The sequence below is a fragment of the Pseudorca crassidens genome, chromosome 12 (assembly GCF_039906515.1).
Source record: "Pseudorca crassidens isolate mPseCra1 chromosome 12, mPseCra1.hap1, whole genome shotgun sequence".
Lineage (NCBI taxonomy): Eukaryota > Metazoa > Chordata > Mammalia > Artiodactyla > Delphinidae > Pseudorca > Pseudorca crassidens.
Genome location: NC_090307.1, coordinates 74,601,873 through 74,629,776, shown reverse-complemented (window position 1 = coordinate 74,629,776; position 27,904 = coordinate 74,601,873). Strand labels below are relative to the sequence as shown.

At 47.3% G+C, this 27,904-nt stretch overlaps 2 protein-coding genes across 11 annotated transcripts in view; one reads left to right on the top strand and one right to left on the bottom strand.

The window, feature by feature from the left end:
* The window catches only part of KCTD10 (potassium channel tetramerization domain containing 10), a 33,652-nt gene extending 8,418 nt beyond the window's left edge, over positions 1–25,234 (top strand). For 2 of the 4 annotated variants that reach the window (XM_067700508.1, XM_067700509.1), the window contains 5 exons: positions 7,408–7,577; positions 10,201–10,287; positions 10,610–10,662; positions 11,951–12,146; positions 22,457–25,234. In XM_067700508.1, coding sequence (XP_067556609.1) covers positions 7,408–7,577; positions 10,201–10,287; positions 10,610–10,662; positions 11,951–12,146; positions 22,457–22,681 — 731 coding nt within the window. In that variant the 3' untranslated portion in view covers positions 22,682–25,234. Of the gene's footprint in view, positions 1–7,407; positions 7,578–10,197; positions 10,288–10,609; positions 10,663–11,950; positions 12,147–22,456 lie in introns of all 4 variants that reach the window. The other 2 variants (XM_067700507.1, XM_067700510.1) reach the window with 1 other exon arrangement.
* MYO1H (myosin IH) overlaps positions 24,862–27,904 on the bottom strand; it is a 143,650-nt gene continuing 140,607 nt past the window's right edge. For 4 of the 7 annotated variants that reach the window (XM_067700502.1, XM_067700505.1, XM_067700506.1 and 1 more), the window contains 2 exons: positions 27,730–27,827; positions 24,862–27,125 (listed from right to left, as the gene is read on the bottom strand). In XM_067700502.1, the coding sequence (XP_067556603.1) occupies positions 26,978–27,125; positions 27,730–27,827 (246 nt within the window). In that variant the 3' untranslated portion in view covers positions 24,862–26,977. Of the gene's footprint in view, positions 27,828–27,904 lie in introns of all 7 variants that reach the window. The other 3 variants (XM_067700504.1, XR_010933280.1, XR_010933281.1) reach the window with 3 other exon arrangements.

Sequence of the window (27,904 nt, the reverse complement as noted above, 5' to 3'; positions counted from 1 at the left end):
CCCATAACTACTTCCACCCACCTGGAACACTCAGACCCCTGCAAGAGGGAGCATCCTTCTTTGGCTGGGTTTATGGGGCAGGTCACATGAGGTTTAAAGATGGCCCCATCCTTCATTCCTTGGCCTGAGCTTGCTTGAGACCAGGCCAGACCACGGCTTGGCTTGACCCTACCTTACCTGTTTCCGAGGCTGGCCTCTGTGCTGACGCCCCTGCCTTTCTCGAGATGGTAGTTCCTGGAAGAGTGGCGAGTTTTGACACAGGGGTGGGATTGGGGGCTCTGGGCCTGGTGTGCACAGCGTGTTCTCCTATCCTAAGAGGGCCACACCCTGGACTGTCGGCTAGTGGGGGCGTCTCCCTCTGTGTCCTGGAGAAGCCAGGCTGCTGGGGGACCTTCAGTCCCACTTCCCTGGGCTCCCCACAAACTTGGGTTTCTGGCCCAGCAGCAGGTGAATGAGGTCAGAGCCCCAGAGCTGCCTCAGTGCCCCACCCAGAAAACGCCAGGGTTTTTATGAGTAGGAGGATCCCCTCTGCTGGGCCGCACCCAGCATGGCCCGGGAGTATTTGTGGAAATCAAGACAATAGCACCCCAGCTGCTGAAGGAAGTGGACCTTATCTGAGACCCCAGGATTGTTGTGGCCTTTCTTCCGCCCTGCCCAGTCTCTGGCGGGGCTCAGGAAAAGCGGCTGGCTCGCTTCCAAGGCAACGTGGAAGCCGTGTCTCCTTGAGAGCCCTCACCTTGGTGGCTTGATGCTGTGTCACAAAGGAGACAGAGTCCGCAAGCTTTCCCATCCCCCAACTGGGAGACGCACGAGAGTGGAACCAGTGGGCCTGTGCAGGCTTCTAAACAGCTGCCAGAGGATGTCCTTCCTCGGTGCTTCGTGGAAAACCCAGCATCTCCAGGGAAGCAGTGCTGCCTTTGACACTCCAAACCTCAGCTGTTTCCACTTCACAGAACTCCAGCCCCCTTCAAGTCATCATGAAAAGCTCACAGTATGGCCTTTTATGGGTTTTGTTTCATTTAAGCCTCACCTTAACCCTTTAAGGGGTGGCTGCTGTTACCAGTTGCTAAGTGAGAAATCCACATCTCAGAGAGGTGAAATGCTTTTTCAAAAGCTACAGGGCTGGAAATGATGAAGCTACTGAACCCAGGACTTGCTGGCTCTAACTGTCTGTTGTGCGTGGTTTGATGTGGGCCCAGCCCTAGGCCTGGTCGTCTGAGTGTGGCAGCCTTATGGTGCAACCACCAGCTTAGAGATGAAGCCCTTTTGGGCCTGGGGTGTCAGGCTGAGTGTCTGGTCTTCCAGCCAGCGCTGTGCTGGCAGAACAATCCTGTTGGCCCCTGGGGAGTACACTGCCCAGCCTGACCCATGGCCTAAGCACACCCTTGGATCTACAAAACGCGGTAGACTTTCTGCATCTCACAGCTTCACCCTGGCCTTCAGGCAGGAAGCTTGTCGGTGGCAGTGAAATTTGCCACAAACAGGCCCAAATGCCAAGTGTGGCTCACCCAGGCGAGTGAAGCCAGCAGGACGGCATGCTGGTTAAAGAACAAGGGCTCTGAAGATACCGAACAGTATATGCATTGTGTTGCTAGAAATCTGTACAGGATACCTGAGAAGCTGGTTGCTTCTGGGGAGGGGACCTGGGGTCCTGGGTGGGTGGCAGACTCTCTTGCACTACACGCCTTTCTGCCTGCCTGAGTTGTATACCGTGTGCACGTAATTCCTCAACAGAGAGGAGCGTGGGTGTTGGAGGTGGACCTGGATTTGAGTCCTGCTCTGTCCCATGGTAGCTGTCCCAGCTAACCGCTGTGGAGCAGTTTCCACGCATTGGGCATTGTGCTCACACAGGCTCATTTGCTGTTCACTGGTGATGTGACACTAGTCGAGTGACTTTTTCTCTGAGCCTCTTTCCTCATTTAAAAGTTGCAAATGATAATGCTTTTCGGGGTTGTCATGGGGATTACATGAGGACGTTAGAAAGCCCTTGACAGGAGGCCCGGCACTTTGGGAGACTCAGTAAATGGGGGCTGTCTGTTATTGCTTTATTCCTGCCTGGGCTGGGGTGTAGAGGGGCCGGGGCTGTGGGGAAGGGTCTCAGCACGCTGTGGAGAAGTGGCCTGCCTTGGCCTTGTGGGATGAGGGTGTTGCGGTCTCACGTTCCCCCTACAGGGGTCGCTCTTCTGAGAGGACACAGTGGCAGTGATTAGGCCTTTCCCAGACTCCTCCCCAGAAAAGTTCAGTTCCTGCAGTGCTAGAATTTCTCCCGGAGCCCTTGTCATTGTCGTCATTGGCGGGTGGATTTATGTGGCCCTTTCGTAACACGACTTTTGTCCGGCCCTCACCTGTAGTTGCCTGCCTCATCCCTGTTGCTTGTAGTACTTTCCCGCCTTAAATGGTGTCTGGTCTCTGGCTAATGTTTTTGGAGTAAGGAAGTCTATAAACTAGATCAGAGAAGAGAGTCATTAATCTAATTATCAGTAGGCGTTCCCTAGAAAACCAGTGGGGCAGTGGAATAAGCAGGAAAACTGCAGTACCCGCAGGCCTCCTGCCTTATGCAAAATTCTGAAATAAGTTGAAAGCGTTTAAACCGCATAATGTAACAAACTCCCCTGTGCCCCGACTCAGACAAGGACTAAAACATTATCTGGACCCATGGGGCTTCTCTTTACCCTCTCTGCCTCTCTCCCTTCTAGCCATGACCTCTAAGTAGCTTGACTGTGGGGTCACTGGGGTGGATTTCAGTCTTTGCTGCACAGAGTCACCCTCAGAGCTAAACCTTGATGCCTGTCGTCTACCCACCCCACCCCCGCCCCCGCTCCTCAGCCAGATGTAACTGGACAGGGTGTGGTGGGCATTAGGACTTTAAGAGCTCGCCGTGGGATTCTAATGCGCGGCCAGGGCTGAGAACCACTGGTGTGGGGCTTTGCGTGAATTACTGTTACTACAGCTGTTTATGTCCGTAACCACCGTATAGTTGGTGCATTTCTAAACATCATATAAACGGTGTTACATGTCATAGCTTGTACGTAGCCTTTTAGCTTTTGCTTTAGTGAGCGTTATGCCTGTGAGATTGATCCATGAGAAAACAGCTCTAGTTCACACATTTCCCTGAAGTAGAGTGTTCCATGCAGTTTATGGATCCGTGTTCTGTGATGGTTATTTAGGCTGTTTCCAGCGTTCACTGTTAGGAATATTATCATTCTCCAACACTCTCCCAGTGCATGTGTGGGCTCTGCTTCCCAACCCTTGCCACATCATGGCACACCCAGAAAATAATATTTTTACTTTGGTGAATGAAAAAGCTCTGGAGTCCCCAGGCCCCAGCCAGCCCCCCCACCCCACCCCCACCCCTGGCCCAGGGCCCACAGCATTAAGGTCCTACCCACCATTGGGAGCTCTGTCCTGGAGTTGATTCCCAAGAGGGGAATTGGGGATCATATCCTCGACTTGATTAGGTATTAGCGGTTGTGTCAGTTATCCTCCCCACAGGGGTCTGAATTTTTGCCAACACTGGGCACCTGTCATTGTTTGCTTACTGCCAATCTGATGGTTATGATACAGTACTTTGTTGTTTTATTTAGCATTTCCAGTGCATTGAGTGACTTATGTTTATTGGCCACTGTGTTTCATCATTTAGCTGCCGGACAGTATCTTTACACATTTTCCCATTTTCCTTTTTTCTTTCTTTGTAGAAGTATATATTCTGGATCATATTTCTTTGTGGTCTTATGTTGTAAATATCTTCACCCAGTCTGATTTGTTGACTTTGATACCTCAAAGTTTTTACATTATTTTTTTACATTTAGATCTTTGATCTATTTCAGTGAGTGGTGCTCAACCAGAGATGATTTTTGACCCTCAGGGACACTTGGCAATATCCAGAGCATTTCTGGGTGTCACGTTTTGGGTGTGGGAATGCTATCGGGTGGAGGCCAGGGATGCTGCTACATACCCTATGGAGAGTCTCTCCACAACAAAGAATCACCCGGTCTGAAGTGTCACTAGTGCTGAGGCAGAGAAACCCTGCCCTAGAGATTCTGATTTAGGAATGAGGCTACTTCCAAGAGTCTGAATTTGTAACAAGGACCCAAGTACCTTAGGCAACTTATGAACAGGCAAGTTTGGGGACCATAAAAATCTAAATACCTAAGTATGGAGAAGGAGAGGTCAGTGAAAGCTCCCTGGAGGAGGTGGGGGAGGGAAGGAGAGAGGATGTACCTGGTCTGCTGGCGGGGCAGGGAGGGGGCAAGCCCGGCGGTCCAGCCCCCCGTCTCTGAGCCAAGCCTCCTCCCAGGCACCCCAAAAACCACGCAGACCCCCTTCCTGGGGGCTGGAACATTCTGCCTCTGGATGCCGCTGCCACTCCCGTCTGTTCTCCAGTGATGATGACATATGTAAAGGGCTCACCATCAGAGACCTATTTGATGGCTGCTGGCAGACCCGGCATTGTGCTCTGTGCTTCCTGTACATTCTCTCATCTTACCTTTATGCCAGCCCAGGGAGGAATCATTTTTAGAACAGGAAACCGTAGGACAGAGAGGTTAAGTGAGACACCAACGTCATCCAGCAAGTAGGTGCAGAGCTGGTTTCCAGTACAGGCCTGTGCTGTCTCACTCAACCCATCCCAGAGCCTCCGGGTCTACACCCCTCACTCTTCTTTCCAGCCCTGCCAAAGGGGCCAGGGAGCCCAGGTCACCCTGACCTGGCTTGGCTTCCCTTAGCTTGTCTATATGCTGGGGACTGGAGCTGACTGTTTCAAAGGGATCGATTCCTGCTTTGAAAGCAACTAAAATATTTTGAAGTCAAAATGTTAATTGAAACCTCATGGAGAGTGCGTCTGGCTCTGCTCTTTTTTTTTGCCCTTATTTGTCCAAAGTATGATTCCTTCACCACAAGCATTTCCTGACAGCATTCTTGAGCCAGAGCCCAGTGTCACGGTCCGCCTGTTCGTTTATGGAAACTCTGGACTGTCACTTGGGTAATTGATTTCAGGGGCCCTCGTTCTTTCTGAGTGGCTGCGTTGTCCACGCATCAAAGGCAGACGAGGACATTTTCTTCCCAGAGCAGCTGGGTGGAATTTGTTGCCCTTTCTCCCAAAGACTGAGGTTCTACGTGTCTTCTCAATTTCGTATGATGAAAAGAGTTTTCCTACGAGTTCCTTGCTTGTTCTTTGTGGTTTAGGTCTGCCTCCCCAGCTTTTGGGAGTGTCCCTGGACCTCCCTGAGCCTCTGTTTTCATCTGAGGAAAATGCAGGGGAATGAGCCTCCATTACCAGGAACTGTTGGGAAGATAATACGGTCTTTCCATACCTTGTCGGCTTGCTGGAGGGAGAGCACTTGATCCACGGTAGCAACAGGGGTCACAAGCTGCTGGCCAGCAGGCCCTGTTGTGGCTGCCCTGTCGTGGGTTAATGACAGGTTTTAAAAAAAAAATCAGTTTACTGTTCTTTAGAAGTCTGGCGATTTCACAGGGAAATCTGCATTTTTGGCTTCTCCTGGAACATCAGGGGCTCTCTCAGCCCTGGGCCTCATTCCTGCCTGGCCAGTTTTGGCTGGAGTGGGAAGAACCCCCTTGGGGGGCGGGGGCGGGGAGAGGCAGGGCCTGGGCTGTGGTCCGCCCTGCCCACCTGCACCTGGTTATCCTGTGTGCTCAAGGCCCCTGTAGGCATCTGAGCTGCAGAACAGATACTGACTCCGCACTTCGTTGTCTCAGCTGGAGAGGGGAGCGGGAACATAATGTCCAGCGGGAACATAATGTCCAGCGGGCACTGTCAAGGTGACAGGATTTACCACACCTGTGAAGGCCTCATTGTCCTTCCTCGGATCCAGGGTCTGACTCCAGGCCACACATTTGCTTTGTGTTTGCCGAGATTGGGGATTAACTTTTTGCTGTACTCAGGAGGCCATAGCAGTGTGGAAGTGCCGCGCAGAAGGCTCTGGAGGGACGAGACAGGACCTTTAACCAAAGGCCCAGGAACCGTGGACTGAGGAGTAGTTGCAAAGCGGAACGTGGAAATGGCCTCCTTGTCAACTCTCCTGGTGATGGCGGCAAAGAACACTAACTAGTGCACTAGAACACCTGAGCACACTTGGCGGGACTGGACTCGGGGGAGGCGGGCCGACTTGTGACCGGACGTGAAAAGGTGCCTTGGCTGCCCTTGGCCTCCATTGGCCTCTGCTGCCGATCCAGGGCCTGGGGTCTGAGGAGGATTTGGGAAGACATAGTGGTCTTCGGAGTGGAAACCTGGCTCTTTTCCCAAGCTGAGGGAAAGCAGGGGCAGAGAATGAGTGATTCCTGTGTGAACCTCCTAACTTCCCTGGGTGCTGGCGTTTCCTCACCTGCAGCGCGCAGCAGGAGACTTGGGGCCCCCTTCCCGGGGTGACCCTGCTTATCAGGAAGGCCGGGACTTCTCTGTCTGTCTGGCTTCACGTTTTCTCTTGAGATGTACTTGGTCTTCACATCAACCCTGCTTCCCTTTCTGGTACCTCCTCCTCCCCTTCCCAGGCTCCAGTCCTCTTTCCTCTTCCCAGTAGCATTTGCATTTCAGCGAGGAATTTCGAGAAGCGAAGCCGCATGGCGGCCCTGCAGACCAGGGCCAGGACTGGAGACTGGAGAAGACACTGAGAAGCGGCAGGACTCGCCTTGTCCCCACCCACAAGGCACGATTTCGCACTGTGCCTGGTTCCGGTCAGTGAATGCCAGCGCCATCTCCCCAAGTTAGACTGAACTGCTTGAGGGCAGGGTCTGGCTGGTCACCATTTTATCTCTGATCGCTGTCATTAGCCAATAAACACTTGTTTGGGGGGTTACGGATGGAATTTTCTGTGGTGGTGCTGGTGAGTGCCTGAGGGTCACCCTTGGGAGTCAGATGTCACTGACTCCCTGCAGCGTGAGCCGTCTGCTTCCTTAGAAATGGCTCTGTTGTTTGGGAGTCTGAAAAAAAAAGCTTTGTTGTAAAAGGGAATAGATATTTTCACACCAGAAGCCTTTCCCCTGTCAATGGGATGTGCTCATTTGGACCCATTTTATCCAGGTGTGGGGTAGGCCCTCTTGCGATATTCTTAACATAGGGGTTTTTGAGGTACTTGAGGAACATGCTTTTAGGCCCCAGGGGCCATGGACTTCCCTGGCAGTCCAGTGGTTAAGACTCCGTGCTTCCTTCGCAGGGGGCACCGGTTCAATCCTTCCTTTGGTGTGGCCAAAAAGTTAAAAATAAATAAATAAAATAAAGGAGCCCAAACCAGTGAGTCTGGGGTGTGCTTGTCTGCAGCCAGCGGGGCCTGGTCAGCCCTTTGCTGGTAGCTGGGCAGGTGGGGCCGCAACCCTCTCTGTGGTCCTGCTCTCCCCGGAGGTGATGGGAGCCAAGAGACACCCCAGCTCTCCTCCCGCCTCCTCCCACCACAGGCTGGATCCTCATTGACCGGTGTGGGAAGCACTTTGGTACCATACTCAACTACCTTCGTGACGGGGCGGTCCCCTTGCCTGAGAGCCGCCGGGAGATCGAGGAGCTGCTGGCAGAAGCCAAGTACTACCTGGTCCAAGGCCTGGTGGAAGAGTGCCAGGCAGCCCTGCAAGTAGGTATCACCCTTTCTCCCCGTGTGGGCGGGGAGAGCCCCAGACTCATCTGCCTTTCTCATTGTCCCCCTCCCTCATTGAGCTGTTGTGAGAGTTAATGAGTTGACCCCGGAGCTGCTCCCCTCTGGCCTGCGCGACCCCCGAGAGGCTTCCCTGTGATGCTGAGGCCACCTGACTGCTCTCTGGCTTATTTCAGCCCCCATGGTGTTGGGTCCTCTCCCTGTGTGCATTGTAACCCTTCAGTACCGAGCCATGGGGTGTAAAACCTGATCCTTTTCTGGACCATTGGGAGACTTATTCTCATCCCACAAGTCATTGTTGAGAGCCCAGCGTAATCTCTACAGACAGACACCCCTCACTCCTCAGCTGGACTGGGGAAGGACTGCTGGGGTCAAGTCTAGGGACAGTAACATCCCTACAAAACCAGAACGCTTCTAGATGTAGCCAGCAGCCATTTATTTCAAGGCAAGTTAAGACATGGCAGAGAATCAGAAGAACCCCTTTGCGTTGTCCTAGGAATTGGATCTGTAAACGTGAGGCTCTTGGGTGGCTCTCCACTGGGACAGTACCCACGATGCCAGTCTGCCTGAGGAACTGGTATTTACCTGAGGAGCTGTTATTTGCACCACCCCTGCCACTACTGCGAGTCTGTGAACTCCCTGTAAATCTAACTGAATGTTGTAGCTTTTACTTTGTTATTTTTTATTTCATTTGTATGTTTATTAAAGTAATGCATGTAAAGCGTTTACCAAGGCAAGTTAGTATTGTAAGCTAGGTTGATGTCAAAAACACTAGCATACGCCTTCCACCCACTCCCACCCCTGCAGCAGCCTCTTTTAATTCTTGCAGCAGTTCTTTACTCACCTATTTCTTATATTATTTATTGATTTTCCAGTTTACCACATTATCTACTGGCGTTTCTGTAGAAAATTAAAATTTAGCTCATGTACCACCCCAGCCACTACCAAACTTGCCTGCACGTATTCCTTCTCCCAGTATAGTTTATCACAGTTTTGATTAAATCCGTACTCAGAGTTTACGCTGAGTTGTGTAAATATTGTTAACAGTTGAGCCACAGAGTACACAGTGATTATTTCCTTTCTCGTGTAACTTTTCAGTTTGCCAGAATTAGTGATTGCTTCATTGTCTTTTGTTTGCTTGGTTTTCTAAGCACACATCCCTAATTCAGCCCTAAATTCTCAGAAACTTCAGTCTCCTTCTGGTATGTTCAGACACATCAGGGAATCTCTGTTTCATCTTTGTCTTAGAGACATGCCCTCTGGGTTCCTTTTTGTGGTTTCTGTTTGAGATTAAACCTCCAGGACTGACCTCCTAATTTCTCTCGCCCTTATCCTTCTATTTTCTCAGAGCGTTTTTTCAGTTTTATCTTTTCAACGCTTCTATTGAATTTTTCATTTCTGCTATCGTATTTCTGACTCCCGAGAGCCTTTTCTAGTTCTCCGAGTGCTCTTTTTTATATAGCACGCTGATCTTGTTTCATGGGATGCGGTATCTGCTCTCATCTGTCTGATGATACTATTTGAAGTTTTCTTTCTGCTGCCTTCATTGTGTGACTCCTTCTCTTACTTTTTCTCTTTGTTTTGGTTTCAGTCTCATATTTGAGAGGCTTTCCGGGTATAATCTGATGGTCCTTGGTCTGTTGAAATTCAAGAGTAAAGGCTCTGAAACACTGTATGTATTGTTGTCCAGTGGGCTTCAGTGGCAGATGATAAGGCTGGCTTTTTCAGTGGGAACTCTCAATGTCAGAATCTGTAAGCCTTTTTTTTTTTTTTGGACAGGTGGTTCCCTGTAGAGGAATCCTCCACTCTCTTGCCTGGTGGGTATAAGCCCAACTGGCTGCCTTCTGAGATCTGAGTAGGAGAAGGGGCTGGGGTGGGGGTAGGGCTCACCATTTAGTGTGTAGATGGTTCACTTAATCTCCCGTTTTCGGAATAGCAGCTCAGCCCTGTCTTCTCCTGTACAAACTGCTCCAGGAAAGTGGACTTTTCTCCTGCCCGGCTGGGGTAGGGGATCCATCTGGAGGTCTCACCAGTGCTTCTGTCGACTAGCAGGCAACCCTCTGCTCTTGCCCTGAGTCCACCAGCCTTCAAAGCTGTGGATTCTTTCCCATCTGCCAACTTAGGTTTCAGCGTTCTGCTCCTTGGTTATCACTCACTTGAGACCTGCTTTCCAGACTTGAATTTTTGACATCTTTTGTCTGCTGACCTCACTTTTCCCATTCTTTCTCTCCTTATGGGCTTATAATTCCTCTGCAGTCATTGCAGTGGGGTTTTAGGAGCTTTGATGCAATCATATTTCATCTGCCATATTTAGGGTTTATTTTTGAGTGGCTTCCTGGGCTGTGAAATGTGTCATTGTTGTTAGTATTTATATGCCAAGCACCCTGGCATACAACAGTCCTGGCCGAAGAGCGGGTTCATTGGAGAACTCCACTCCTGGTCGTCCCCCATCCTACTTCACTGGTGCTGAGAATCCTCCTCTCTTCTCAGCCACGGCTGCCCCATCTCCCCTCGCCAGAGTCCGTCTTTGCCCGGCAGGCCAGCTTAAACAGTTCAATGCTGGGCAGGCCTCCCAGGCTGAAAGCATGTTTTGTTCCAGCAGAACAAAGATACTTATGAGCCTTTCTGCAAAGTTCCTGTCATCACCTCATCCAAGGAAGAACAGAAACTTATAGCGACTTCAAATAAGGTATGGTGGAGGCAACCTTGTGGCATTTCTTTCGCTACCAAAAGTGGTGGAGGTTATTCTGAGTAAGTTTTGGAATAAAAATGTGCGAAATTGCCTGGGCAAGGCCTGAGAAGGGGTCAGGAATGGGAGAGTATAGCTCATCTTTTGTTTCTCCTGGTGCTGGCTCACGCAGTCTCCCTCTCCAGCCCCACCCCAGCCAGCAGGCTATGCTTATCTGCCTCTTCAGGCGGATGGCAGGGCTCCAGTGCTGTGGGAAGCCGGTGGTCCTTTGCACCTGCACTCCAAGTGACTCTCTTCTTCCTTTTTTTAAAACAACCCACAGCCAGCCGTGAAGTTGCTCTACAACAGAAGTAACAACAAATACTCGTATACCAGGTAAGGTGTTGGCCAGAAAAGACATCTGCACTCAAACCAGCCAGGCCCACTCCCCTCGTTCCCTTCAGATGAGGGTGGCCTTTTTGCACCTCTAGAATGCCCAGATGGATCGATAGATACGAAATCAAATTCACACATACCATAAAATTCACCGTTTAAAAATACACAATTCAGTGTTTTTTAGTATATTCAGAGTTGTGCTACCATCACCACTTACCTAATTGTAGACCATTTTCATCACCTCAGAAGGAAACCTATACCTGTTAGCAGTCACTCCCCATGGCCCCCACCCTCTTATCTCCCCCAGCCCTAGGCAACCACTACTTTGCTTTCTGTTTCTATGGATTTGCCTACACCGGACATTTCATATATGTACAATCTTATAATATGTTGCTTTTTGTGTCTGGCTTCTTTCACTTAGCATAACGTTTTCAAAGTTCATCCACGTTGTAGCACGCATCAGTACTTCATTCATTTTATGGCTGAAAAATACTCCATTGTTCAGACAGACTACATTTTGCTTGTCCATTCATCAGTTGATGGACAGTTAGGGTTGTTGCCACCTTCTGGCCGTTAGGAATAATGCTGCTGTGGACATGCATGTACACATACATGTTTTCATTTCTCTTGGGTGGATACCTAGGAGTGCAATTGCTGGGTCATATGGTAACTCTACGTTTAATCACTTGAGGACCTGCCGAACTGTTTTCCAAAGTGACTATGCTATTTTATGTTCCCACTAGCAATATATACAGGTTTCTAGAATGCCTTTTGGCTCTTGGGAACATGTGGCTCTAAATCAGGAACTTATGGGTTGTAGGGGTATTAGATGAAGTTATTTAAGACCCATAAATGGGCCCAGGATAAAAAGTCTCCCTCGGGCAGGTCACTCAGCCTCTCATGTGGCTCTGTGGGGCTCTCCTCCATGTCCCCGACCTGGTGCCTCTGCCTGCAGACCCCGTGGTTTCAGCATTTCATTCCTGGCTGTTGCACAGCAGGGCGTCCGCCCTAGCTCGCTGGTGAGGAGCGCAGACTTAGAGGCCAGAGCTGTCTTTTTGAGGCTCAGCTCTGCCATTTATTAGTTTTTGGCCTCAGCCAGTTCCCTAATTTCTCTGACCCTTGCTTTCCTTTGAGCTTTGGGGACTGTAGTGCCTTCTTCACGGGCTTACTGTGAGGTTGAAAAGGGATGTTGGAGATAATGGGCCCGGTGTGTGGAAACACTCCCCCACTAGTGGTGGCTGTTAACACCAGCTTGTAATCAATCACTTTATCAAATGCTCTTTTGCAGCAATTCTGACGACAATATGTTGAAGAACATTGAACTGTTTGATAAGCTGTCGCTGCGCTTTAATGGAAGGGTCCTGTTCATAAAGGATGTCATTGGGGACGAAATCTGCTGCTGGTCCTTCTACGGCCAGGGCCGCAAGATCGCTGAAGTCTGCTGTACCTCTATCGTCTACGCCACCGAGAAGAAACAGACCAAGGTAAGGGCCTCCAGAGGACGGTTCTGAGTGGCTAGTCTGAAATCTGTATTTGAAAAACTTCCCTTTCTCCTTGAGCAAAATACACTTCAAGAGGGAAAGGCTCTAAAAATGCTTTCCTTGACTCTTGACTGCTCGTTGTTCAAATATTCATTCTCTTTTGGGCCCTGGAAAGATCCAGATGTAGGCTTGGAAGAACAGAATGGCATTTCCTTTCTGACACCCAGTGAGTATAGACAGTCATACTGCTCATGGGTTCCTTTTCTGTAAAGGTTGATTCAGACGGGTCCTTGTACCCGTGTGTACCCCGCTGCCTGCATTTTCTCCTCTGTCATCAACGGTCTGACCCCACCTATGCCAGCTCCTTGCCGTCTTCCTCTCGACGCTGTTTCCCACCACACTGGCCCCATCCATCTCACTCATCAGGAGCAGTGCTACCTTCAAGGTCTTGACCTTGGCCTTCTAGTCGTGAGCCCCTACTTCCTTGTCATCTGTCCTCCTCTTACCCACCGACTTGGGCAGCCCTCCACCCTCACGGGGCCCTCTCAGCACTCCTTGTGAATCTGGGTGGCTTCTTCCCAGCATGTGACTCCCTGACTGATCTGGACTCTGGACCCATTTTTATGTCATCCTCTGCAAACCAGTGGACCTGACCTCTCCCTTGGCTTCTGTCTCTGTGCTGTTTTGCAAAGCTAGATCATGCTGCAGAGTGTGGTTAGAGATCTGTTAATTGATATTCACTCCCTTTAGGTTTCTGCTTGCCTACCCTCCTCCTTAGGCTATGTGACTGGGTTGTTTTTGTCTTCTGTTTTCCTCCCTTCTATTTTTTTCTTTTTATTGAAGTATAGTTGATTTATAATGTGTTAATTGCTGTACAGCAGAGTGACTCAGTTATACATATACACATTCTTTTTCACATTCTTTTCCATTATGGTTTATCACAGGATATTAAATATAGTTCCCTGTGCTATACAGTAGGACCTTGTTGTTTATCCATCCTATATATACCAGTTTGCATCTGCTAATCCCAAACTCCCAATCCATCCCTCTCCCATTCTATTCTCTGTGTCTATGATTCTGTTTCATAGATAGGTTCATTTGTGTCATAATTTAGATTCCACATATAAGTGATATCATATGGTATTTGTCCTTCTCTTTCTGACCTACTTCAGTTAGTATGATAATCTCTAGTTGCATACATGTTGCTGCAAATGGCATTATTTCTTTCTTTTTTATGGCTGAATAGTAGTCCATTGTATATATGTACCACATCTTCTTTATCCATTCATCTGTTGATGGACATTTAGGTTGTTTCCATGTCATGGCTATTGTGAATAGTGCTGCTATGAACATAGGGGTGCATGTATCTTTTTTTGAATTATAGTTTTGTCTGGGTATATGCCTGGGGATTGCAGGATCATATGGTAATTCTGTTTTTAGTTTTCTGAGGAAAACCTCTACGCTGTTTTCCACAGTGGCTGCACCAACTTACATTCCTACCAACAGTGTAGGAGGGTTCCCTTTTCTCCACACCCTCTCCAGCATTTGTAGACCTTTTTCTTTTTTTTGAAGATATTTTATTTAATTTTTTTGTGTTTAATTTTTATTTTATATTGGAGTATAGTTGATTAACGATGTTGTGTAGACTTTTTAATGATGGCCATTCTGACTGGTGTGAGCATGTAGTTCATTGTAGTTTTGATTTGCATTTCTCTAATATTTAGTGATGTTGAGTATCTTTTCATATGCCTATTGGCCTTCGGTATTCTTTGGAGAAATGTCTCTTTAGGTTTTCTGCCCATTTTGCGATTGGTATGTTTGTTTTTTTGTTGTTGAGTTGTATGAGCTGTTTGTATATTTTGGAAATTAAGCTCTTGTTGGTCGCATTATTTGCAAATATTTTCTCCCATCCTGTATGTTGTCTTTTCGTTTTGTTTATGGTTTCCTTTACTGTGCAAAAGCTTGTAAGTTTGATTACGTCCCATTTGTTTATTTTTGTTTTTATTTCTGTTGCCTTGGGAGACTGACCTACATTGGTATGGTTTATGTCAGAGAATGTTTTGCCTATGATCTTTTCTAGGAGGTTTATGGTGTCATATCTTATGTTTAAGTTTTTAAGCCACTTTGAGTTTATTTTTTTGTGTGGTAAGAGGGTGTGTTCTAACTTCATTGATTTACATGTGGCTGTCCAATTTTCCCAACACCGCTTGCTGAAGGGACTTTTTCCCATTGTATATTCTTGCCTCCTTTGTTCAAGATCAATTGACTGTAGGTGTGTGGGTTTATTTCTGGGCTCTCTATACTGTTCCATCGATCCATGTGTCTGTTTCTATGCCAATACCACACTGTTTTGATCACTGTAGCTTCGTAGTATTATCTGAAGTCTGCGATGGTTATGCCCCCTGCTTTGTTCTTTTTTTTCAGGATTGCTTTGGCAATTCTGGGTCTTTTATGGTTCCATGTGAATTTTAGGACTATTTGCTCTAGTTGTGTGAAAAATGTCATGGGTGATTTGATAGGGATCATGTTAAATCTGTAGATTGCTTTAGGTAATATGGCCATTTTAATATGGCCAATATTAATTCTTCCAACCCAGGAGCATGGGATATCTTTTCATTTCTTTGAATCATCTTCAGTTTCCTTTATTAATGTTTTATAGTTCTCAGCATATAAGTCTTTCACCTCCTTGGTGAGGTTTATTCCTAAGTATTTTATTTGGGGGGTTGTGATTTTAAAAGATATTGATTTTTTTTACATTCCCTTTCTGATACTTCATTGTTGGTGTGAAGAAATGCAACCAATTTCTGTATGTTAATCTTGTGTCTTGCTACCTTGCTGAATTCATTTACCAGTTCTAGTAGTTTTTGTGTGGAGTCCTTAGGGTTTTTCTGTATATAGTATTATATCATCTAAATATAATGACAGTTTTACCTCTTCCCTTCCAATTTGGATACCTTTTATTTTTTTTTCTTATCTGATTACTGTGTCTAGGACTTCCAATACTATGTTGAATAGAAGTGGTTACAGCGGGCATCCTTATCTTGTTCTAGATTTTAGCGGGAAGGCTTTCAGCTTTTCACCATTGAGTATTATATTGGCTGTGGGTTTGTCATAAATAGTTTTTACTATTTAGAGAGATGTCCCCTCTATACCCACTTTGGTAAGAGTTTTTATCATGAATGGATGTTGTATTTTTGTTAAATGTCTTTTCTGCATCTATTGAGACGATCATGTGGTTTTTGTCTTTTCTTTTGTTTATGTGGTGTATCATGTTGATTTGCATATGTTGAACCATCCTTATGAATTTGGGATGAATCCCACTCGGTTGTGATGTAAGATCTTTTTTATGTGTTGTTGGATTTGGTTTGCTAATATTTTGTTGAGAATTTTTGCACCTGTACCATCAAAGATATTGGCCTGTAATTTTCTTCTTTGGTGGTGTCTTTGTCTGGTTTTGGTATCAGAGTGATGGTGGCTTCATAGAATGTCCTTGGCAATGTTCCCTCCTCTTCAATTTTTTGGAAGAGTTTGAGAAGGATAGGTATAAGTTCTTGTTTGTATGTTTGGTAGAATTTGCCTGTGAAACTGTCTGGTTCTGGACTGTTGTTTATAGGGAGTTTTAAAATTATAGATTCTATTTCAGTTCTATTGATTGGTCTGTTCAAATTATTTATTTCTTCTTGATTCAATTTTGGTGGGCTGTATGTTTCTAGAAACTTGTCCATTTCTTCTAGGTTGTTGAATTTGTTGGCATATAATTGTTCTTAGTATTCCCTTATGGTTTTTTGTATTCCTGTGGTATCAGTTGTTATGTTTCCTTTTTCATTTCTAATTTGTTTATTTGAGTTCTCTCTCTTTTCTTCTTCGTGAGCTTGGCCAGAGGTTTATCAATCTTGTTTATCCTTTCAAAGAACCAGCTCTTGGTTTTATTAATTTTTTTATGTTGTTTTTTAAATCTCTATTTATTTCCCCTCTGATCTTTATTATTTCCTTCCTTCTGGTGACTAGGTTTTGTTTTTTCTTCTTTTTCTAATTCTTTTAAGTGGTAGATTAGGTTGTTTATTTGAGATTTTTCTCATTTTTTTTGAGGAAGGCCTGTATCTCTATGAAGTCCCCTATAAGAACTGCTTTTGCTGCATCCCATAGATTTTGTATGGTTGTGTTTTCATTGTCACTTGTCTCAAGGTATTTTTTAATTTCCTCTTTGATTTCATCATTGACCCATTGGTTTTTTAGTAGCATGTTGTTTAGTCTCCATGTAATTTTTTTTTCTCATTTCTTTTTCTGTGGCTAATTTCTAGTTTCATGCTGTTGTGTCAGAAAAGATGCTTGAGATAATTTCTGTACTCCTAAATTTGTTGAGGCTTGTTTTGTGCCCTAGTATGTGGGTCAATCCTAGAGAATGTTCCGTGTGCACTTGAAAAGAATGTGTATTCTGGTTTTTTGGGATGTAATGTCATGAAAATATCAATTAAGTCTAACTGTTCTATTGTATCATTTAGTATTTCTGTTGCCTTATTGAGCCTCTGTCTGGAAGATCTGTCCACTGATGTGAGTGGGATGGTAAAGTCTCCTACTGTTGGGTTGGCCAAAAAGTTCATTCAGGTTTTCCTGGAACATGTCACAGAAAAACCCGAACGAACTTTTGGGCCAACCCAATATTCCTGTCAATTTTCTCCCTTTATATGTCTGTTAGTATTTGTTTTATGTATTTGGGTGCTCTTATATTAGGGGTATATATGTTGATGAGTATGAAATCCTTTTCTTGTATTGATCCTTTTATCATTATATAGTGTCCTTCTTTATCTTTCTTTATGGCTTTGGTTTAAAGTCTGTTTTTTTTGTTGTTGTTGTTTGTTTGTTTGTTTGTTTTGTGGCACACGGGCCTCTCACTGTTGTGGCCTCTCCCGTTGCGGAGCACAGGCTCCGGACGCGCAGGCTCAGCGGCCATGGCTCACGGGCCCAGCCTCTCTGCGGCATGTGGGATCTTCCCAGACCGGGGCATGAACCCGTGTCCCCTGTATCAGCAGGCAGACTCTCAACCACTGTGCCACCAGCGAAGCCCTGTTTTGTCTGATATTAGTATTGCGACCCACACTTTCTTGTCACTTCCGTTTGCATGAAATATCTTTTTCCATCTCTTCACTTTCAGTCTGTGTGTGTCCTTTGCCCTGAAGTGGATCTCTTGTAGGCAGCGTATTGTAGGTTCTTTTTTTTTTTTTTTTTCCCTGTACGTGGGCCTCTCACTGTTGTGGCCTCTCCCGTTGCGGAGCACAGGCTCTGGACGCGCAGGCTCAGTGGCCATGGCTCACGGGCCTAGCCGCTCCACAGCATGTGGGATCTTCCCGGACCGGGGCACAGACCCATGTCCCCTGCATTGGCAGGCAGACTCTCAACCGCTGCGCCACCAGGGAAGCCCTGGCTCTTGTTTTTTTAATCCAATCTGCCACTCTGTGTCTTTTGACTGGAGCGTTTAGTCCATTGACATTTAGGGTAATTATTGATAGATATGTATTTATTGCCATTTTAAACCTTGTTTTCCTGTTGTTTTATATTCTTTGTCCCTTTCTCTTTTTGTTTTTCCTTTTGTGGCTTGATGATATTCTTTTGCATTATACTTATGTTCTTTTCATTTTTTGTGAATCTATTGTATGTTTTTGATTTGTGGTCACCCTGTTTTTCAAGTATGTTAAGCCCTTCCTATATATATTTGCCTTAGACTGGTGGTCATATAGGCTCAAACACATTCTAGGGGGAAAAAAATCTACATTGTCTTACTCTCCTCCCCAACGTTTTATGATTTTGATGTCCTCTTTTACATCTTCATGTTCATCCTTTTGCTGTTCATTGTGGTTATCATCACTTTCACAGAAAATACTTTTTCTTTTTTTTCGGTACGGGGGCCTCACTGCTGTGGCCTCTCCCGTTGCGGAGCACAGGCTCCAGACGTGCAGGCTCAGCGGCCATGGCTCATGGGCCCAGCCACTCTGCGGCATGTGGGATCCTCCCAGACTGGGCCACGAACCCATGTCCCCTGCATTGGCAGGTGGACTCTCAACCACTGCACCACCAGGGAAGCCCGAAAATATTTTGATTTTGATTTTTTTTTTTTTTTTAAATCTACATAGTGGCTTTTTTTTTTTTTTTTTTTTTGGCTGTGTTGAGTCTTTGTTGCTGCTCACAGGCTTTCTCTAGTTGTGGCGATTGGGGGTTACTCTTTGTTGTGGTGTGCGGGTTTCTCATTGCGGTGGCTTCTCGTTGTGGAGCATGGGCTCTAGGCGTGGGGGCATCAGTAGTTGTGGCACGTGGGCTCAGTAGTTATGGCTCACAAGCTCTAGAGCACAGGCTCAGTATTTGTGGCGCATGGGCTTAGTTCTCCGTGGCATGTGGGATCTTCCCGGGCCAGGGCTCAAACCCGTGTCCCCTGCATTGGCAGGCGGATTCTCAACCACTGTGCCACCGGGGAAGCCCTCTACTGGCTTTTTTAAGTGATTTATTTTCCAATTGTGATTTTCTCTTTCCTATAGATTTTTACTTCTTTTCTATTTAGAGAAGACCTTTCAATATTTCCTTTAGGATAGGTTTAGTATTGCTATGTTCTTCTATTTTTTCTTGTCTGAGAAATTCTTTCTCCTTCTATACTAAGTGATAGTCTTACTGCGTAGAGTATCTTAGGTTGCAGATTTTTTCCCTTTTAGGACTTTGAATTTATCTTGCCACTCCCTTCTGGCCTGCAATGTTTCCGTAGAGAAATCAGCTGATAGTCTTATTGGGGGGGGGTTCCCTTGTAATTAACTCTGTTTTCCTCTTGCTGCCTTTAGAATCCTCTCTTTAACTTTTGCCATTTTTATTATAATACATCTTGGTGTAGGTCTTTTTGGGTTTATCTTGTTTGGGACCCTTGAGCTTCAGGTACCTGGGTATGTTTCTTTCTTTAGGTTTGGGAAGTTTTCAGCCATAATTTCTTCAAATACATTTTTGATCCCCTTTACTCTTTCTTTCCCTTCTGGAGTCCCTATTCTGCATAGGTTGGCACACTTTATATTATCCCACAGGTCTCTTAGCTTGCTTTCGGTTTTTTTCATTTGGCTTTCTATCTGCTCTCCTGATTGGGTGATTTCCATTATTTTATCTTCCAGATCACTTATTCATTTGCATTATTCATTCTGCTGTTCATTGCCTTTAGCTCAGCTTTCGTCTCTGCAAATGAGTTTTCTAATTTTTTTTTGGTTCCTCTTTATAGCTCTACTTCCTTTTTACAGTACTCTGCGTTTCTTTCAATAGCCTTTCTTAATTCCTTTGGTATTTTCATTATTTTCTTTTTGAAATCAGTGCCTATTAGACTGAAGGGGTCTGTTTCACTCTTTGTTCCTTCAGGGGTCCTTTATCTGGGAGTAGTTCTTCTGCTTCATTTTACATATTTCTCTTTTGAGTTTAGGAAAAACAGTTGTCTGCTGTGGTCTTGGAGGGCTGTTTATATGTGGGGTCATCCCTGTGTAGCTTTTGTGAGTTTAATATATTTGGTGTGAGGGCAGTTTTTAGTATGGATGCCCGTGGCCTTTTTCTTCAGCGTGTGCTGGTCGTTATCCCCTTGACGGGGGTGTGCAGATGCAGTGGCTGATGCCCAGTCCTGGGTTCTTGGTGGCGGCGGGCAGCTCAGGCACCCCCAGAGCACACGATGGGCATGATGGCATCTCACAGCCACTCCTGGAGTTTGGGCAGGCAGTGGTGGGGGCCCTGCAACCACTCCTTGGGTCCAGGAGGGAGGTGATGGTAGCCTGAAACCACTCCTGGTGTCGGTGGTGGGGGGGGCGCTGCGACGGCTCCTGGAGCCCATGCAGGTAGTGTCCTGCCCTCTGCAAGCGCACGCACAGAGAAAAAGGCTACAATGCAGATCCCACCCCTCCCCTCATGCACCCCCCAAATAATGGCGACTGGCCTCTAAGGTGACCCAGGCTTCCCCTGCATACACCCCCAGCTGTGGTCACACTGGATTCCAGCCTCCTGGTCCGTCTGCACAACATGCCAACCCCAGTCCTCTCCCCAGTTTTGATCTCTGAAGCCCGAGTTCCAGCACCCAGCCCCTGCCAGCACTGGCAGACTCGTGTGTCAGGCTGGGGAGTGCAGGGCGGCAGCACTGACTGACTGACTGTGCAGTCTTCCGTCTGCTTTGGCTGACGCAAACCAGCTGCTGTTATCTCCTCTGAGGCTCAAGCTCTCCTGTCCCGGCCCATCTCCCCGCCGGTGAGGGGGCTTCCCAGGGTGCGGGAACCTTTCCTCTTTTTCACAGCTCCTTCCCAGTGACACAGGTCCTGTCCCAATTCCTTTCTCACTTTCTTTTCTTTTCCATTTCCTTTTTTCTTTCTTCCTACCTGGTTTCGTGGAGATTTTCTTGCCCTTTCAGCAGTCTGAGGTCTTCTGCCAGTGTTCAGTAGATATTCTGTGAGAATCATTCCACATGTAGATATATTTTTGCTGTATTTGTGGGGGAAGGTAAGGTTTTTTTTTTTTTTTTAAATCATCCCATACACTGTGTCATTTCCTTTTCAACCTATCTGGGGAAATCTGATGACCAGGGACACATGCAGCAGGTCATGCCTCTAGTCACCTTCATACAGATCTGTAGGTCACCTGCTCAGGTTATTATCCTTACTGCAGTCCCAGGAGCCCACAGCTCTGTGATGCTAGAGCAGCCTCAAAGGCAAAATGCACATGAGAGAAAATCAGACCACAAAGTAGAAACCAGAGTTAAAAATCTTTTTTTAACTTCTTTTTTCTTTTTTTAAAAGGGTACATGTTTTTTTTGTTTGTTTATTTTTGGCTGCATTGAGTCTTTGTTGCTGCGTTCAGGCTTTCTTTAGTTGCAGCAAGCAGGGGCTACTCTTCGTTGCAGTGCGCGGGCTTCTCATTGTGGTGGCTTCTCTTGTTGTGGAGCATGGGCTCTAGGCACGCGGGCTTCAGTAGTTGTGGCATGCGGGCTCAGTAGTTATGGCTTGTGGGCTTAGTTGCTCCATGGCATGTGGGATCTTCCCGGACCAGGGATTGAACCCGTGTCCCCTGCATTGGCAGGTGGATTCTCAAGCACTGTGCCACCAGGGAAGCCCTTTTTTTTTTTAACTTCTTAGAACATCTGGTTCATTAGTATTTAGAATGTATCCTAAAAGGTATGTATTGTTGTAAGGTAGCCAGGAAGGGAAAAACACTTTCTTTTTTTTCCTTTCAAAGATAGTGGGGGAACCAGAATTATTCACTTTTCCTCCTACGTTAACAAGACGTGCCTCTTTTCTTTAGGGCTGTGAATTCCACCTGTAACTAGGCTCTCCATTTTGTCATAGTTTGGTTTTTTATATACATGGATTGCCTCTGCCCTTGGATATTCAAAAGCTAATCGTCATATTGATTAAACTTTAAAATAGTGATTTTACGTTTTTAGAGCTTAACAGCGAGCAAAGGCACTGAGAGACCTCGTGGTCGGATCCCCACTGTGTATAGATTCCTGGACGGGTTCCAGAGTGAGCCTGTGCTCATGTTCGTGCAGCTGGTTAGTGGTGGAGCCGGGCTGGAGGCCAGAGCCCCTCTCCTGGCTCCCTTCGCTCTGCCTCTTGTCCCTCAGGGCTCCTTCCTTTTTCCAGGGAGTTGGTGTTGGGATGACTGCCCCTTCAGGGACAGTTTCCTCTCCTTCTATCCCACACTTCCGGGACCTGTGCTTTCGAGCTGACACTCATGGTTCGTTGTCTCCTGTAACTGCACAGATGTTCCACTTGGGTTTTTGCATAATCGGTATCTTCCCTGGCAGAACATTTGAAGTGCTTTACCAGTTCTTACTGATTGCCTGGGACCCACCTCTAGTTCACGGCACCTGACCCCGAAGGGCAGTAAGTGCATGCAGCGCTTTACTGAGTGGGAGGGATTGTGTCCATTTTATGAGGGTCCCCAGCTGGTGCCTGTTCAGAAAGGATGCTGCTTTAAGGTGTGGAATGCCTCGTGTACAAGGGTGCAGCCCTGATTGTTAGAAGTAACACATTGGGAATGATGTAAATGTCCAAAGGAAGGCAAACTTCCAAAGGGGGCAGAGAGGGCAGGGAGATCTGTTTCACTGTATCCCTTTTGTCTCTTGTGAATGTAGCGCCATGTGTAAGTGTTGCGTATTGACAATAAAAACTGCTTTAAACATAATAACGACGGTCTTACGGAGTCGTAGGGGCCTGGTGTAGACAGATGGCCCTGCTCAGAAGTCCTGGGTGGTGGCGGAGCTGGTGGGGTGGGGGGTTTGAGAGGCTAATGTACCTGCCTTGTGTTTTGTGGCGCTACAGGTGGAGTTCCCTGAAGCCCGGATCTATGAGGAGACCCTGAATATTTTGCTGTATGAGGCCCAGGATGGCCGGGGACCCGACAACGCACTCCTGGAGGCCACGGGTGGGGCGGCCGGACGCTCCCACCACCTGGACGAGGATGAGGAGCGGGAGCGGGAGCGGATCGAGCGCGTGCGGCGGATCCACATCAAGCGCCCGGACGACCGGGCCCACCTCCACCAGTGAGCGGGCAGGGGCCCCGCCTGCACCCCGCCCGCCCTGCTCCTCCCCGCTGTGCACTCAGATTCCCCGAGAGCTCCCGGGCCTCCCGCTGCCCCCGCGTCCGGAGAGACTGCATAAAAAGCCAGATGACGATTTTGGTATTTCTTGACCAGGTGAATGGATTGTCTTTACCCAGGTGAACACACCCCTGCCAGTGAACAAGCTGGGTCCAAGGTCTCTGCTTTCCTGAGAATCCGAGAAGCACTGGAGCCAGGCTTTCCTGGTTCTGGAGGAAGAGGATGAGTGGGTGTGGTGTGTGTGTGAGAACTTGTCTGCGGTATTTATTTCTGTGGGTGTTGACTGCCTCTTTGAGCTTCTTGGGCCGCCTTTCCTCCACGGTTCAGTTTGTCAACTCCGAAACGGGTCCTGTAGTCGGTGTCTGCGAGCTCAGTGTTTCCTAACTCCGCCCCAGCACCCTGGCCCCATTCCCATTCCCGGCACAGGCTCCATGGCTTTGCGAACAGCCCGTCCCGCCTCGGGCATCGATCCTGGAGCTTGTTGGTGAAGGACCACAGCTCTTAGCAGTGGAGATACCACCTGGGGGTTCCTGCCTCTCAGCCGCTGTTCCTAGTGTGGCTCTGGATGCCCAGCTCCGTTGAAGGGGCAGGCCTGTTGCCCCTTCTGCTGATCTGTGGTCTGGTGCTTGTTGGGACCCTGCAGGGCCTGGCCGAGAGCAGAGCTGCCCCTTCCTCTGCCCTCCTTGTTGACCCACTCCATTCCGGGAAGGCTGCCTGGCCTGCTTATGGGCACAGCGTACAAACCACTGCCCGGTGGGTTCCATTCCTTCCTCTTTGGCCTTATGCCCCGTTAAGCGGGGCTTACTGCCCCCAGCGGATGCCCTGCCCTTTGCTTAGAAGAAATTAAACATGGCCCCAGACTCTTTTCTGGCGTCCAGACAGGACCACTGCTCACACCAGCAGCCTCAGGACGGTTCACCTGCTGTCAACGCAGCCGTCGCCTGGAGATCCCTTCCTGTCTCTGATCCTTACACGGTGTGGAGTGGCCATCGGTGAGCAGACGGAGAGGACGTGCAGATCCTTTTGGGTCCGGTCAGTGTGCATGTTCATGTTTGTTTAAGGGACGTGTGCGATTGTGGATGAGGATGTGTGCCCATGGCGCCTGGGTGGCCCGCGCTGGAGCCCTGCTGTCTGCACGGCGCTCGTGTGGGACGGACGTTCTCGGTTACCTACCTCCCCGTCTCCGCGCCCGCCCGTGACGCGCAGAGGGAGTGGTGACAAATGTGGGTGGTTGAGACTAGGCTGGTAGAGTAGTTCCAAGGAGATTCGGATGTGTGTAAGGTATGGATGGGTTTTGTCTGCTATTCAAGGGAAACATTACCATTTTATACCAAAGGTATTAACACGGGCAGCCTTTGATACAGTGCATTCGAACAAAACGAGTTTATATTTTGAAATGGTTTTTACAGCTTAGACTTTGTACACCCTGCCCTACTTGTGACAGTTGTATGCCTTTATTTTGTATCCAGCAGCAAAGCCTACAATAAAACTTTAAAACAATCATGACCCAACCTAAAAATCATGTATCGGGTAGATGCTTTTTAAACTGTTGTGTGGGAAACTTTCATATTAGGCCATTTGGATTTTATTAAGTGCTAAGGATGGGAGGGGAGGGGGCTTAAATAATGTTTTGTAAATATTTTATACTGTTTAAGTTTTAAACACCAACCCTGCTGTTTGGGTTGAACTTTTTTAGAAAGTTAAAGTGAATGTCAGTTCTGATGTTTTCTATAGGAATGGAAAAGCCATCATGTAAGTTCTGTTTTTCAAATGTTTACGTGAAGAGTAACTAACTTTGTGGAACAGTCTGATTAGTTGGGGCTTCTACACCTTATGACCAAATGTTTCTGGCCGTCTCTCTACTTTCACATTTCCTTCAACTTTGCACTTGTAGTTTGGAGTCTTTGCTTCCCTGGGATATGAACAAGTTCATGAAACATTCCATGGTGAGTGATACTGTTAGTTGCATACAGCTGTGAGCTGACAATGACAAAGTGTTGGCTAGTCCAGGCTCTGTTATCAAACATATTCTACGAAGAAGTGATTTCTTATGTGAGCACTAAGGGCAACAAAAGTCAATATTTGTATTTAAGAACCATCCAAGTAAAAACAAACACTGGCCTAAGATTTGGTGAAGAGCTAAGTTTTATTACACTGTAATAACTTACAATGGAAAAAGCAGAACAGCTTTGGGTCCCTCGTAATGAGGCTTTTTTTCAAATAAGTCATCTGATTGTGGTGACTGGGGACCTTGCCTCTCCATCGTCCTCCTGTAGTGGCTTAGCAGGGCGGTCGCTGTGCAGGTACCCTGGCCCTCCCTCTGGAATGTGTGTTTTCTAGGGCTCCACCCAGGGTCACTGTAACACGTGTGTGTCACTAACCTTTCTGTCTCTTTGTGCCATGGAAAAAAACGCTATGAGCTTCAGAAGTAGTCACTGTGTGTTGTACAAGCATCTGTGGACATATGTAAAATAAAAGTTATATAACGCTTCTACTTAAATCTGTTTTTCTGGGTCTTTTCAGAAATGCCCAGCACAGTCCAGCCACTGAACTGAAGTGCAGTTCACAGGAAAGAGAGCAGAGATCCCACCTTCTACTTCACCACCTAAAGGTTGCTGCTCAGGGTGGAAAAGATGAGTCATTTTTCCGTAGTGTTTGAACTCACTCAAACACTGGACGGAAGCCTTGGGTGGAAATGCTGCTGGGCTTGTGAAACAGCGGTCGGCTGCTGTTGCCTCCGACTGCAGGTTTGGGGTGGGGAGAGCTACACCTCACCATGTGGAGCCTAAAGCCGTGCAGGCACTGGGTATGTTTCTGAGTTCCATTTATTTAAAGCAAAATTCAGATTTTGCAGCTTTATGCTCTCAGACTACGTATAATACTTCATTGTGCCCCAGGGGCAGCATGACAAAGAGAATCTGTCATCCCCCCATACTGACATGTTCAAGTGCTCGTCAAGTGTAGGTCCTATTGGGGATGTTTAAAATCACCCCCTTGGGTGACTTGAGGTTGGCTCCCTAAAGAGAACATGTAGTGCGACAGAACACCTGAGGGTTTGGCCTTTGGCATAAGATGCCACTCTGCTTCTTCAGGGACGATCCTTTTCCTAGAGCTGCTGGAACCTTTGCTTGAAGGTGTCGCTAACTGGACCAAATTCGAGCTTTCCTCAGTTGCAGCAGAAACGGCGATGGGAGAGATCACACGTCATCCTCCATCAGGACTTCCTGCGGACCGACACCTGGGGAAGGTACACGCTGAGGTTCAGAGGTCTCCCCTCTCACTCAGGAGGAGGCAGTGAGCGGTGCAGCCGCCTGCATGGTTGAGGGGGACGTGGACAAGCTGCGAGCAGCCAAGCCCCGTCACCCACACCGTCTCCTGCCCCACCTCCCGTGAGACAAGCCACATCCAGAAATGGGCTCACTGAGGCCTCAGCTTCCGCCTGAGCCAGCCAGGGAGGAATGGGGGTAAGTTTTAAGACAGCATGTAAACTGAAAAGTCACCTTATACTTTACATTAAAAATCATGCTTCAGTATTTTAACTTGTCCCCAAAGGAGTTACCTGTTTTCAGGGGCAATTATGTGTCTTTGTCCACAAAACAATTTCATCGTTAAATGTGTATGAGACAGTCCATGTTAGACCATTTTTTAGTTTGTATATATATACCAAGTATTCATAATTTGCTACAAACCATGTTTTAAAGATTCAGCCCCCTCAGCTTTCAGTTTGTCATTTGCCAGCAGAATTGGATCAGACTTGCTAGCGAGGGCAAAGCCCCGAGCACTCAGGCTTGACCTCTTAAGGTGCGCCTGGTTCCCAAACCTCTCCTCCTCAGTCCTGGGATCCTTGTTTTCCAGAGCCCAGGCCTCACCCCCAGCCAGTTACGTCATGGTGTCGGGGAGCAGGTCGGGGGAGACACACACACTGGTATTTTTCGAAGCTCGTCGGGAGTTTCCCCCGTGGAGACTCACTTGAGAACCACGTGATAGGGCGTGAGGCCTTTGGCATCCAGTAAAGAGGGGCTTTGACATTTAATAGTGTGAAAAGTTTAATGTCAGCTTCCGGTTCACTGACAAATGTGAGTAAACTGTTCTCCTTTTCAGTCTGTGTTTGAATCTGCACCTCTAGTACCCATTCCTTCCTATTTTTCAACGCAGAATCAGGGACAGAGGGAGAAATAAACTAGACTATGATTCTGGTCAATCTACAGGAGGACTGAAATTGGCAGAATCTTAACCTATAGTCTTACTTAAAACTGCTTACACCTCCCCCTCCCCAGACACGGCCACTCACCACTGTTAACTGTCCGTTTTTATCTTTATAGATTTGTTCTTCTGGTCCGGTGTCAAAAACTATTGTGCCTTCTTTTCCAGGACTAATATAAAACTGTAAACTTAAAATACACAAAGTGATAAATTACTGGCATACTCTATTTTTTCCTTCAGCTGTGGGCCTGCAAAAGAAATTCACCTGTGACGCTTACTAGTTTCGAGATCAAATTCCTGTTTCATTACAGAGTTTTATTGTATATTTGAGTAATCGAAAGAAACCCGTTTCTGCAACTGGGAAAATGGCCACGCCTTCCTGTAGTTATTTTCAAATCGGTTTAGCACAGTTCTTCCACAGGCATCAACAGCAGAGGTGTGGCTGGCACCTGCTGTCGCCCGGGGTGGGTCCCCCTTTCACTGGGTGACAAATTCCCTTAGGACCATAAGCACCTCCTTTGAAAACTAGATGGTGAGACCACTGTTCATTCCCTTTGGTGAATAAGTGATCACTGACTTCATTTCTGTGGAGCCCAAGTCCTAGGGGGTGAGGAGGGAAGAAAGCTGGTGATCGGAGGGGGCAAGGGTACCCCCAACCCCTTGTGGGTAGGCAGTTCTTACTTTGCAGGGAGGGGCAGGCCTGGGTGAAACGATTAACATTTGCGTCTTCCTTGATCTGTTAATAGACACTTAACATTGAATGACTTCCTGAGTACAGACGAAACCACCTACCTTCCTTGAACAACATTTACAATGTTCTCCTTCTTAGCCAGCATGACGAGTTTGGTAACTGCCTCAAATATGTGTTCGCACTGTAAGACGGCATCCCCCTGCGGCAGAGAGGAGAGAACACGGCCGGTTCAGTGGTAGCGGCTTCACGGAAGAACATCACTGAGGCTTCACTGGG